At 36.9% G+C, this 13278-nt stretch overlaps 2 protein-coding genes across 3 annotated transcripts in view; one reads left to right on the top strand and one right to left on the bottom strand.

Moving 5' to 3' along the window:
• The first annotated feature begins 733 nt into the window (after positions 1 to 733).
• On the top strand, positions 734 to 10107 carry otud3 (OTU deubiquitinase 3). Its single transcript, XM_028013396.1, has 8 exons — positions 734 to 883; positions 2421 to 2723; positions 4323 to 4471; positions 5662 to 5774; positions 5895 to 6017; positions 6974 to 7106; positions 8193 to 8380; positions 9193 to 10107. The coding sequence occupies exons 2-8, from the start codon at positions 2518 to 2520 to the stop codon at positions 9355 to 9357; spliced, it is 1077 nt and encodes a 358-aa protein (XP_027869197.1). The 5' UTR covers positions 734 to 883; positions 2421 to 2517; the 3' UTR covers positions 9358 to 10107.
• A 351-nt stretch (positions 10108 to 10458) lies between these two features.
• Positions 10459 to 13278, bottom strand: part of bcas2 (BCAS2 pre-mRNA processing factor) — a 624479-nt gene continuing 621659 nt past the window's right edge. For both annotated transcript variants that reach the window (XM_028013804.1, XM_028013798.1), the window contains 6 exons: positions 12752 to 12844; positions 12578 to 12648; positions 12280 to 12441; positions 12151 to 12201; positions 11978 to 12058; positions 10459 to 11880 (listed from right to left, as the gene is read on the bottom strand). In XM_028013804.1, the coding sequence (XP_027869605.1) occupies positions 11754 to 11880; positions 11978 to 12058; positions 12151 to 12201; positions 12280 to 12441; positions 12578 to 12639 (483 nt within the window). In that variant the 5' untranslated portion in view covers positions 12640 to 12648; positions 12752 to 12844 and the 3' untranslated portion in view covers positions 10459 to 11753. The remainder of the gene's footprint in view (positions 11881 to 11977; positions 12059 to 12150; positions 12202 to 12279; positions 12442 to 12577; positions 12649 to 12751; positions 12845 to 13278) is intronic.

Here is a 13278-nt window from a genome sequence, read left to right as displayed (position 1 = left end):
ATATAAATAAAATGTACTTACTTTTCTTCCTTATTGTTTGTCATTTACATAAAATATAAATGAAATGCATACACGTTTATGGATGCAACAAAAAATAAGTGCGGAAAAAATGTCAATATCAGTAATTTGTCAGGCACTGTAAGTCCAACTAAAGTAGAATATCAGTACTTATCTATGCACACATGAACGAAACACATGCTATGGTGAATACATCTGCATTCAGATAAAATTCTGTCTTTCAGTCACCCTTGGCTGACTGTTCCTCTCTGGTGAGAGTGCTGCACATGCACAAATGTAACCTTCAGGCCAGTGTACATCTGCCAAGACAAAGCCAACAACTCACTAGACTTAATCCAAACCTGCACAGCTGGTTGGGATAAATACACAAAAAGGAATATATAACAAAGAGAAGTACATTCCCTTGGATTTTTGGTTTGATCAATACTTTGTCAGATAGTCGCTGTGAATAAAATTGTCCTCACTCTGTGGTGCAGTTTCCACCCCCACGTCATGTTCACCAACTGTGTGGTGTCATCACAAAGAGTTGAGGGTGACTGGATCTACAAGATTGGCAGAAGGTGGATGTTATTCAGAGGCGATGTTTATTACAGATCTGATACAGAGACTCTTACTTTGTACTGAGCCACAGTTGTTTGTTACGGACGGACAGACAGATCGATCTGATGTTTTTTAGGACTGTTTCGACATTATGGAGCGGTTTTAATTCGTCTTTGTCCCCTTATGGCTTCCGTACATACTGACGTACCTACAAATACGTAAGCGGAACTTTGGTTGTAAACAAATACGTAGACGGGAAATGTTTTCGTCTGAACCAAAACATGCATAAATACAGAGAAAACTCATAACTTTCCGCACATGTCAGGTAAGAGTCTTTGAGTTTAGATATATTGCGACTCGGTAGACGGAGTGTTGGAAGCGGGTAGATAAAACTGGATGTACTGGGTCGGTTATTTTCTTCATTTAGCTTCGACTAGTTGTCATTTTAGCTAACAGTAAAAATTTAACCATTTGACAACAGCGAGTTCCTCGAGTAGTTAGTGCGTTTTACATATTAATTTGAATTCTGCCGAGCAGTTTTATGCATATAAAAATGAAGTAACCGAGCTGTTACTTTAGCTTTTATTTATTAATAAAAGGCTAAAGTAATAGGCCTTTGCCTGAAAAAGAAAAGAAACCACGCAGGCAACACATTTAAAGCTGTATTAACTGAAAACGTATACCATAAAAAAAAACAAATCACTTCTTTCACCATCTAATTACACGTTATCGATTTTTAAAATGTAGCTTACAAGACTTATGAACAGAACAAGGAAACTATACAGAGACAGAATGCTAACCTATTACTGGAAATTTTTATTTTAAAAGTGAATTATTATATATTTTGGCTTCTGTTTAGATGCCATTTAGTTCTTATTGTGTCTCATTTGGGACAATCTTACGACAAAAGGTCTGGAAGCACTTTCGTTTTTCCTCAAATGTCTTTAAAATTCTTACTTTAAACAAAAGAGGTAATTTAGTTGGACCGACAAAAGCAACTGCATGTTATTAGTATAAATATCTTATTTTAAAAAGCAAAAAGTACTTTTTAAATGAACACTACAGTTACATGATTAATTAAATGAGGCTCTTTAAGAACAGTATCAGGTTGGAATTATTTCATTTTTCTGATTTACAAAGGAAAAGAAAACGCCTACATGACATTAAAAATGTATTTTGATATAAGGAAAATTCATATTATGATTTTTTTTCTTTAGTTAAAAATTTGTTGGTGTCCTAAATAAACCATTTTCAAAGTTGTTTTACAAAGAGGCTCAGATTATTTATCGGTTTCAATCTATATGGGATTTGAATAAGTTGCACTTTATATTACGGGTGTTAGTTCTGTATTTTGCTTGTGTCTATGTTCGAAAATCACTTTACATACATATTTTAGATAACATTATTATAACTTTAATAATTTATGCCTTAGTTGCAGTAGAAATATTTTTTGAGTTTCTATTGTTTCTTTGTTTTTGTTAATCCATATTAATTAGCTCAAGTTTGAAAAGTTTTGCATAAATACCATGTCGCCTTGCATTTTTACTCAAGGTTATCTTGCTAATATAATGTCATACCAGCTGGTGCCTATTAAAATAATTTCTACATTTTTTATTTTGCACTTCAGACTGAATACATCTTTTCGACACTATTTGTTTTTCTTTCAGTAGAAAGAAACAGAACAATAGGAAAATCATAATAGTTAAGTGGGAGATCTTTGGTAAAAGCTTACATACTATTTTAACACCTCCACATTGTATTATTTCAATAGAAATATATAATATCTATTCTTGCTTTGTAGCAACATGCATCCATCTTCACTTATCAGTTTCATTTCCCTACCTGTCTTTCTGTGTTTTTAGGTTGCACAAGACTGGAATTATTTAATGAAGTGCCATCTAGTTGCCAAAACAGGACATTATTTGGTGCTGCGGGCACGAAGAAACGATTAGACCAAGTATGTCTCGGAAACAGACAGCGAAACCTGTGAAGAGCAATAAAAAGGGCGAACTGGAGCGCAAGAGGGATGAACGAGCAGCTCGCCGTGCCATTGCAAAAGATCGGAAGAACCGCCCTCAGGATAACGACGAAGGGGCAGAGTATGTCAGCTTCTCCAATCAGCTCCAGGCACTCGGGCTAAAGCTGAGAGAAGTCCCAGGAGACGGGTACGAGATGGGGAAACTGTTTATATTTGTCATGTGTGTTGATCTTGGTGTGTTTGATCTAGGGCTGAAACAATTAATTGTGATTAACCAATTATTGAAATAATTATCAACTAATTTAGTAATGGATTAATCCTTAACTGAAGTATACAGACTCATAACAGGCCCTTTGCTGAAAGAACATACCTAACTACTCAGAGCGGTAATTAGACTAAAATTATATACATACGTATATATACAGTATATATACACTGCTTAAAAATTCAATACTCCACATGTGGCATAGTTTTAGCTTGACCTGGCTCAAATTCTATAAAACCATAAAACTCTTAATAAGCACTTTTGTTGTTTCCCAATCAATAATCGATTAATCCAAAAAAATAATCAGCAGATTGGCCCTACACTGTATTGTTGAGCAGAATGGGCTGAACATTCCACATGTTGATGTTATAAGTATTTCTGAATGAATTGAGTTATTTGTGTATTTTTTTTCCCCATGTATTTCTAATATTTTATAAAATAAGCTTAAGCGGTGAAATGAAAAATCTGCAAAGAAAATGTTATCCAATGAATCGATTGTCAGAATAACTGATAATATAATCCATTACTAAAATGTTTTCTAGTTGCATCCTTGAAGTTATGATTTCCATATTAACAAATGTCCTGAGACCTTTCAGTGGTTATGTTAATACTAGACTATTAACATTTATAGTCTAGTCTTCATAATAATAATAATAAAAAAAACTGTATTGTAAAAAACAAGACAAATTGACCCTTTGCTAATTACTTCCCCGTTTAGGACTTGCACATTGCCATTTTTTTCCTTTGTACTTAAATTTTATGTCTATTGATTAAACCATTGATTATCAGTCAATTTTCTTTGTAATTAATAATTATCATGAATTATGGAAGATCAATATAACAATATTCAAATCTCAACTAATTTAAAAATTATGCTATTTCCTAAAAACTTGCTTATCAAAACTTGTGCTACATTTATTTCCAATCATTTTTTTTCAGTTTCTTGTTTGACAGATCAGGACCCCTACTCAAACCTAAATGACACTAATCAATCTTTGCTAGTAGAAATGATTTAATTTGAGTCCAGTATCCACATTTCCTTACTGCGGACTATGAATATAAACAAACGTACAGTGCTGTGAAAAAATGTTTTCTCCTTTTTCCATTTTTTTGTCACACAAATAATTATATTTTAATTTCAAATCAAGATTACCTGACTAAATACAAAATGCAGTTATGGAATGTTTTATTTATTACAGGTAAAATGAGTTTTTCAAACCCTCTTTATCTAAAAACAGTCCATGTCTCAGTAGGTTTGCTGCTACGAAGCATTTCTCTCAACTCTTCCAGAATAGCTTAACTTGCCTTTATCTAATTGTAAAGATAAAATTGCTTTTTTTTTTCTTTAACTAAAGAATAATCTTTCTGATCATGACACACCGGGCTTCGGTTTGTTGAGAGAGGACCTTTTAACCCGTCCCTATTGGACAGGCTGCTTCTTTAACTCAGACAGAGCTTTTTTTTCCATATAGCAAGTAATGAGGTACATCAATCATTATGTATGACCTCTGTCTCCTGCAGGAACTGCCTGTTCAGAGCGCTCGGTGACCAGTTAGAGGGGCATTCGCGGGGTCATCTGCGGCTTCGCCAGGAGACCGTCCAGTACATGATGTCCCATCGACAAGACTTTGAGCCTTTTGTTGAAGATGATGTTCCTTTTCCACAGCACTGTAAGAAAGAAGCAGTTGGAAACACTCATTTTTATCTTTTTTTAAATTTTTTTTATTGAATAATGTTATACCAACCGTTGCTTATTATGGGATTGTTTAATTTATAGTTGATGTTGAAGCAGTGACTCCTGGAAGTTTTTGTCTGCAGGTTGGAAGTGATGAAGCATTTTTTCAGAGTTGTCATTTCCTTTTAGGTTTCATGCAGGGGGTTGAAATCCTTGAAAATGCATGAATTCCAATTCAAGATTTGGAAAGTGGTAGATATTTGCATCAGAACCTTGAAAGTGCTTCAAATTCAAACGGCACAGTTTTGTCATAAACTGCAATCTAATGCTTGAGTAAAAGCCTAAACTTGAAAAACGTTCTTTATTGTTGAAACCAGGTCACACACTTAATAAAAAGACATACACGTTTTTTTCTCACTGTCTGAAGTTAAATCAGACCAAACCTCTCTTGTTTTAGGTGAGTTAGAATTCCCCAAAGTATTTCTATTTCCTAAATGCTGGAATCTAAGACATTTCTTAGAGATTTTTGTGTAACTTTCTTCAAATTCATAAGTTTGTCTTTGAGCAGGAAAGTCAGCTACCTTAAAATGATTTAAGCAAATTATTTATTATTACTCAATAATAAATAATGAGTATTTATTATTTTTTATGACTCAATGATTTTATATTTTGCATGTTAGTTCTTGAAATTAGGGGCTCTTTTTGTTGTTAAATTAGTGTTTTGTTCTGAGACGGGTCGGGTGTATAGTGTGTGTTCGTGAGAGACATTTCAGAGCATAACATTTTTATATTTTAGTTTGCCTTTTTGAACACAGAATACAACCACAACACATTATTAACTGAAATAAATGATCTATAATAGTGAATTGAAATGGTCTTCTCTAGTTAATTTGTATTGTTTTAATCTCCAAATTGTGGAAATGTTTGAAAACTTACATTGAAAATACTTGAAAAGTGCTGAATGGGAAAAATCCATTGCGCAAACCCTCATTACTATTATAAAAAAAACCGTTTCAATAATATAAAATTTGTATGTTTTATTAGCTAAATTTCTAGTCAAATAGAGATAATTTATCAATTCTATTTGAGAGGACATTTTACATAAAGTAGTGATTTATATTATGCAATTGTACTGTTTCTTGTAAAATGTATAAAAAACTAACATATTTTTTTCTTTTCCTCCAGTGTCCAATCTCGCCCAGTCCGGTACCTTTGCTGGCAATGACGCTATTGTAGCTTTTGCTCGCAGTCAGCAAGTGAAAGTGGTCATTCATCAGCTAAACGCCCCACTTTGGGAGGTAGGGATCAAACTACAAGATGAGGCAATCAAATGACATCACATGAGCGCATACTATTTTAACCGTGGGACACCAATTCACCTGTATTTCACCAGTTCATTAGTTGTGTCGCTTTGGCAGATAAATGGTGTCGAGAAGCAAGCGTGTAGAGAGCTGCACATCGCCTACCGATATGGAGATCACTATGACAGCGTGCGGCGAGTCGGAGACAACTCTGAGAGTCCTGCACAGCTACGCATTGAGGTAGTCGTTTTATTTTATAAGGAGTTTCTAGTGGCCTTTATTCGACAGTAGTCCAACAGGAAGGGGAAAAAAACATGCGGCAAAGGAACCATGCAAGGGGAGTCGAACTCGACAGGTGAGACCTGTCGAGTTCTCACCTGTTCCCGCTCTTCCCGTATCTGTGCTCGCTTTTGGTCTCCTGCACGTTTTTCAGTCCTGTCAACTGTTTAATCCATTGTTAACGTGTTTTTACGAGCCGCATTTAAACGTAACATGACCACTAGATGCTGGCGCGGCAGTGACTGAGACATGCTGCTGTGCAGAACGGCACGCCAGTGTGTGTTAGAGTCATGGGAGCAAACCAGCAAAAGGCAAAGAACTTTGCATTGTTTTTTCCCCCAAACTAACCAGGAGTGTCGAGTAATGCTGTTGGATGCAGGAAATGTTGGCTAAATGATGACTAACTAATGCCAATATATCACATTAAGCTTGTTAACAAGAATAGGCTACTGATATTGTTATCCATGTTCAAAAGCAGGTAGCACTGGTTATATTTACTTGAGTAACTTTTTGAGGGGGAAAAAATTTACTTAGAGTAGTTTTATTCCACGGTACTTTTTTTTTCTTTTACTTGAGCAATATTGATTTTGCATTTAAAGAAATAGACTTCAGAGATTGGACCCCTTAGATTTCTGCGATGTATGAACTCATGTTTATGCAAATTTGAGCATAATTACTCAACATTTTATACATGTCAGTGTTTACATCCTTATTGTTTATTCTTTATACCAAACATGGTTATTTTTTGAACGGTTACATAAAGGTTTAAGTATTTATATTCAAACAGCTCGTTTACACTGCCCCTCCAAAATAAGCCACTGGCTTAAATTCCTCTGGATCCGGAGCAGATGCGGGGATGTATCCAGGTTGCGCGTGTTCTAATGCTTTGCTAATTGAGATGCTTTCACGGTTTCCAGACCCTGCAGAATTCCCACAGCCAGCAGCGTGTGTTTGGAGACGGTCAGAGGGAAACGCAAAAGAAACCCTTGCTGACAGCGTATGAAGAGGAAAACGTGATCCTGAGCTCCATCAAGAACCGGGGAATCCAGGGTTAGTAGCTAAATAAAACTTTAGCAGCTCTTAGATGCTGCTTGTTGTATGTATGAGGTGTTGCCACCCGCCCTGTAAAATACGGAATCGTCCCGTATTTGGCTGTTAAATGTTGCGATACGGGATGCAAATTGTTCCGTATTTCTATAAAATGTCACACCTATTACACATATATCAACATTAAGTGTAACAATAATGACGAAAGTAAAACACAGGAATTATTAAGGTCAGCTAAATTGTCGTGGCGGGAGCTAAACAGGACCCCGCCCAGAACGCTGTGGTCCGACGCTGCCATCATGGTTGCCTAGAGACGGACACCACGCAGCCACCGTGAGCTGCCATCAACCCGCGTCTTTTTAAAACGTCCTCTACCCGATTCTCCACCATGTTCTTAGAAGCAAAAACTCTTTTAAAATACAGACGTGAGTGGGAAGACGCACATTCAAGGCTGAACAATGTCACTTGGTATATCAAATGATGAAATATTGCTGGGGGGGTTTTTTCTTTCATTCTTTAAGTGTGAAACATTGAAAAAACACTGACTACCTTTGCCCCCGTGTGGTCTAGAACCAGCGTCCAAAACTAACTCCGTATTTGTATAAATATTTTGGTAATACTCTTTAAAATACAAGAATTTTCACATAACCTTATATTTTTGGTTGTCTGATTAATTAAATCTAAAATATTACATTTGGTGCAGTTACTCAGTACTTGAGAAGAAAGTTTACCAAATATTTATTACACTTGCTTAACTAAAGCTTAAGTAATTTATTAGACTGTTTCTTTATATTTCTACTTAAGTAAAAACCTGTTGAATGTATTCTACTCTGATTGGAGTACAGCTTGGGGGAATTCTAACCCACCTCTATATATGAACGATTGATCTATGAATCACTTTTTTTTTTTTTTTAAACAAAAAAACATTCCCATAAAATAAAGTCTACCACTGCAGCAGCCATCTCACCCCACGAGAGAAGGACGACACGGGCCTGGTGGGAGTCCCTTATTTTAATTTCAGAAAGGTGGCAGCCCTATATGTATGTGAACAGTAACAGATCACGGAGTTGCGTCTCCCCCCTTCTTCAGGTGATGAGGAGAACCTGCTGCAGCTAAGTGCAGCAACAATAAATGCTGAATGGCTCGCTGGGTCGTCGCTTGGCCAGCTGTGCCAGGGCAAATGCACATCGGGGTCCTGTTCAACCTGCAGAGCCGAAGCCACAGACTGCAGTGAGCATGACAAGCCAGGAGAGGGCAGCGACGTTCAAAAGCCCAAGGTATTATCATGGATGGGATCTACTGCTTTTTTTCTTCTGATTTTTTTTCCAAATAAGAAAATAAGTAATTTTCTTTAAAAACTGAAATAATACTTAAAAGATACATGATATAAATAAAAAAGCTGGGGTATTTAATATGTTGTGAATATTGATGTGATTAAAATAAAATTGAAAATGCTGTGCAGATTTGTAAATGTAATATTTTTTCCATTGATACTTGTGTTGTGTGTTGACATAGGCAGGTTATAAAAGTGAAGCATGTTGTTTTTCAAAACCAGCCTCGTACACAGAATATCAGAGATGTTTTAAAGATATTTCCAGTTTCCATAGTCCCTGGGTGCAACAGTTGTCAGTCCTGATTCCACGCCGCCTGTCATCTGTGGCCCCTCCCCGTGCTAAAACAGGACCAGTTTGAAACTGGGAAAAAAACCTGAAACTGAAAAGAAAAACCTCTGAAGTATTTTTTAACGTTTTTGTTTCAGTTTCATGTCTTTTTTTTTTTTTTTTTACAATATGAACATTTGTTTTCAGATTCATACTGTTTTTTCAGTTTCAAAGTAATTTTTCTGTTTGTTTTTCTTGTATACAAACTTTATGGTCCCAATTTAGCTCCATAGGTTTCCCACTAACACATTGCTGCATTCTGATGTTTGGTGTTTTGCTGAATTATCCCAAGTTTGCAGAGTAAATAACTGCATTTATGATGCATATAAATGCACATATGATGCATGACAATCTAGTTAATTTAGAATCTGCTTGGAAGCATACATTCAGATGGTTCTTTTATAACGTTTGTTTTCCATCCCATCTAGCTTTCAAACAAGCAAAGAAAAGAGCAACAGCGGCTGGAAAAGAAGAAGCGCCAAGAGGAGAGGCATCGGCAGAAGTTTCTTCAGAGTAAAGGAGACCAGGACCAGAACCAGAACCTTCCAGACGCTGTGACTCTAGTACCGGCTCTCAACACTCTCAGTATATAAAACTGAGGCATGGTCCACTGTTCCACACTGCAGCTTTTTCTACCAGTGGCTGTCTAGTTTTGCACATAGCTAAAATCAGAGATCCTATCACAGGGAACATTTGTTTCTGAGTTGTTCTTTTTTCTAAAAAAAAAAAAAAAAAATTAAATATATATAGAGAGAGCGTTTCTCTACACAAACAGTTAAATGGTGCCTGCTAACCTGTGTGAGTGAGACACGTGAAAGTTATTCAAAAGAACATTATGGAGTATCAGTGTTTTCTGCTGTGTTTCGGTTGAAGTTCAGTTCTCGTTCTTGTTTGTAGATCCTGCTCAGATCTGATCCACCTTCTACTCTGCCTCTCTCCTTTTCTTATGCTGGAAGTCTGGCTTTCAGCGACAACCATGCAGATAATCCGCTTTAATTTATCTTAAACTGAGTTGACATTAATTTAGGTTATTCTGCTTGTAATAAAACAGGGGAGAGAGGTATTGTAATGTAAAGAATGTGGCAATACTTGTTAATAAATGACAAATTTACTGATTCTACTGTAAGGAGACATAATGCATATTTATCACAGAAGCATGTATATTAACTAGTTTTTCCAAATTCACTCAGTGGTGTTATAGTCCTCACCCACTTTCATTTTAGAAAGTTGCAAAATGGGAAGTGTTGGAAAATTCATTTGTGATTTCACAAAGAAACCAATTGTCATCAATTATTCTGAGTATTGCAAAATGTACAAATGTGTATAAAGATATCTCATGTGAAGGGGAAAATTTGTGACTTCGACAGGATTCTAACAAATGCATAAAAATCCACTTTAGTGCTTCTTTGTAAGGAGTCTGTTCACACCAAGCTTGTGTTTGGACAAGCTTGGTGTCCAAAGTTCCAAATGAGCACAAATGAAAAATATTTTGGAGTATTTTATTCTTCAGGTCAGAGAACAGTCACTATTTTAATTTAGATTTTTTGCAGGTGGAGTCGGCCGAGAATAAGTGAAAAGTTTTTATCTAAGTGTCATATATGTACATCAATGTCATAATTTAAGGCTTTTAAATTTCAATTTAAACTGCTTTATTTCAGTGTAGATTGATACAATTGTCATGATTTCGAAAAATCTTGCACGCAGGTTTGGATTTATTGTGCATTTCCTCCACAACAGGGACAAAATTATACACACCTTCACCCATCTGGCTTTTCATAGTCATCAACAAGCTTCTGTACGGAGCCCCAAAAGGGACATCGAAGGAACAAATAAAAAAAATTAACTTCTGCCTACGCAAGTATTACGGTGATTATGGGTAGAAAATGTAAGAGTACAAACTGGTGTTTATATTCCGATTCTATAGACTTGATGTCATGCTTTATCTAATCCAAAACTATCGATCAATTTGCTGGAACACCTGATTGTCTATAAGTAGCAACCATATAACTATTGATTTCTTCCTCCATTTTTGTACCTACCTGCTCACTCCATCTCCCTTGCTTTCTGCTAGGCTTCGTCTGGTTCTCCACAGCAGAACTGTCTGAATGCTCAGGCTAGCTAGCATGGCCACCGATGATGGCGGTTAAGGTTTTCCAGTTGTTTCTCTATTAGTACGTCAAGCAGCGCGTTGCCCCTCCTGCTGGCTTTGGTTGCGTATTCCTGCAGATGGCAATAGTAGCACTGAGAGGAGCTTGATCTTTTCACAGATCCTCTCATACTGTCACAATATATGGACAGTTTTAATATATGTATATTAAAAACATTTGTATAAGTTACATACCACAGCATAAACCCACATAAGTGTTCTTGTTTATTTTAGAGTCTTAAGTTTTTACCATGTCTGGTTAGGAAAAAATCTATGAATCCAAACTTGTGCAGCAAATTCTTGTTTAGGTAATTCATTGGAGCTACACTATCATCCCACCTAAAATAAAAATATTTCAGCTCTATTATTGAAAGTAGGCAACATTCATAACCATGATGAGTGTAGATTAAAACTGTGAGTACGAAACTCTTGGACAATTGGAAAACTGTAGACGACGGTTCAAAGGGAACTATAGAAATTCATTTTATTACAAAGATTTATTTTTAAAAATGCATCAATTGACGATGTAAAACTACACTTAATGCAGTCTTCAACAGACTTGCACTATGTACACTTTCCGCTAACACATCCCTTGGCTGAAAGGCATCTATTCAAGTCCTGTGGTAAAGCAAGAGAAAAAGCTGCCACCAGTGTATCAGAAACACGAAAAGAAGCTTCTTTTAAAGCCAGAACACCCGCAGGTGTCTGAAACTTCTCCACTGTTGTTTTTACCAATCTATGTCACATCTGTGGTTTCATAACTTCTTTTTGCTCAGATTACTCCCAGTCCATGTTAGTCCAAGGGAGTCCATGTTAGTCAGAAACCTTTAAGAGTCCAGTTCTCTAAAAGTCCTGTCTGATATTCTCCTTGTTCTCGTCCCCCTGCTGCTGTCGGAGCTGACCGACTTCGTTCTCCAACTGGACGATGGCCCGCTCGATTTCGTAGTTCTTACTGACCAGTGACACCCAGCTATGGATGGAAATGTACATATGTTAAGACACAGAAGAGTACCGTGAGGTCTCATCTTCACACCATGACAAACATGCAAGCATTCTCATTGACATACTTGGACTCTAGCTCGCGTAGTTTGGCTCCAGCTGCCAACTGGTCGTTCTTACGCTGCCAGTTCAAATCTTGAATTTGCTTCCTGTAGAAGTTAAGGACATTATCTGTGAACATTTTTTATTTTTTTTTAAAAGAACTTTGGGCCATCAAATATCACCATCCTGCTGCCTTTACCTGAACTTGTGAAGCTCCTTCTGAGCCATCTCAATCATGAAGGCCAAGTTGCTGAGGAAGGAGGATGAGAACAGTCAGCCATTTTCAAACAGTAAACGGTCTTTGAAGAAAAAGGCTGATGCCTCTTACCCGTTGTAGACTTTCCATGCGTTGGTTCCGTACTGCGACATGAGCTCCAGGTTCTCGATGCGGACTGCCTGGTGCTCCAGCTGGGCCATAGAGTTGTTCACACACTCCTGCCACGCCGTTATGTCGTTCTTCTGTCCTGATGTGGGCGCCGGAAGCTCATATCTCCACAAAGAGTGACAACAAAAGTTTAAGTTACATGCTAAAAAAATGTGTGCACTCAAACTGTACATTTCTGTATTGGTGGATTAGCATAAAAAACCCCTCAAAAAGCAGCATTTCTGCAATGACCAGGTTTTACCTCTTCATGCTCAGGAGCTCCATGGGCTGCCGAGCTGCTAACCGTTCAAATTCGTTCCTCATAATTTCTGTCTGATGAGCAAAAAGATAAGAAAGAAACATTCAAATGCTGTTAATTTTCTGCCACTGCCTAAACTCATAAAATCAACCAGAGGTTGTCTAATGGATTCATAACCTCAAAAGCTGCGAAGTCAGGCGTAGGCAGGTAGCTCAGGTAGTTCTTCGTAGGCCGATATCTTCTTGTCTCTTCCTCAACCAGCGCTGCAGCCTAAAGGAATGAACAGGATTAATGTCTGACAGATTTCCAAAAATTTCAGTCTTTTCAAAGAAAATCAAAGTGTGCCGATCAGGTGATGCACGCTGTACTCTGACTCAGCTGGTCAAACTTGCTGAGACCGCCACACCTTCCCATTTTTCTGTTTCTAAACACACTGTGTTTGAAGGCAAAATGTTTATTTGCTGCCCAATGTACACCTAGTCATTGAGAGGTGTCATGGTGACAGAATGATCAGTGTTATTCTCTTCACTTTTCAGTGATCAAAATGTTTCGCCTGTGTCAGAGGTGTTGATACATGAAAATACAATTTTTTAAAACAATATTTCACACAGATTACAATAAATGAACAAGAATTATTTAAAGTAGGAGCAGACAACTTGGTTCAAAGTATCTTAGTGGTGAACTATGAACATGAATCAATTTAT

The sequence above is a fragment of the Xiphophorus couchianus genome, chromosome 1 (assembly GCF_001444195.1).
Source record: "Xiphophorus couchianus chromosome 1, X_couchianus-1.0, whole genome shotgun sequence".
NCBI lineage: Eukaryota > Metazoa > Chordata > Actinopteri > Cyprinodontiformes > Poeciliidae > Xiphophorus > Xiphophorus couchianus.
This window is presented reverse-complemented; position numbering and strand designations above follow the sequence as displayed.

What these genes read in the sequence shown, in the direction of transcription:
- otud3 (XM_028013396.1), top strand. Translation starts at nt 2,518, where the DNA reads ATGTCTCGGAAACAGACAGCGAAACCTGTGAAGAGCAATAAAAAGGGC. An exon ending in TAAACGCCCCACTTTGGGAG is followed by an intron (nt 5,775 to 5,894) that starts GTAGGGATCAAA and finishes TCGCTTTGGCAG; the next exon opens with ATAAATGGTGTCGAGAAGCA. An exon ending in GCGACGTTCAAAAGCCCAAG is followed by an intron (nt 8,381 to 9,192) that starts GTATTATCATGG and finishes CATCCCATCTAG; the next exon opens with CTTTCAAACAAGCAAAGAAA.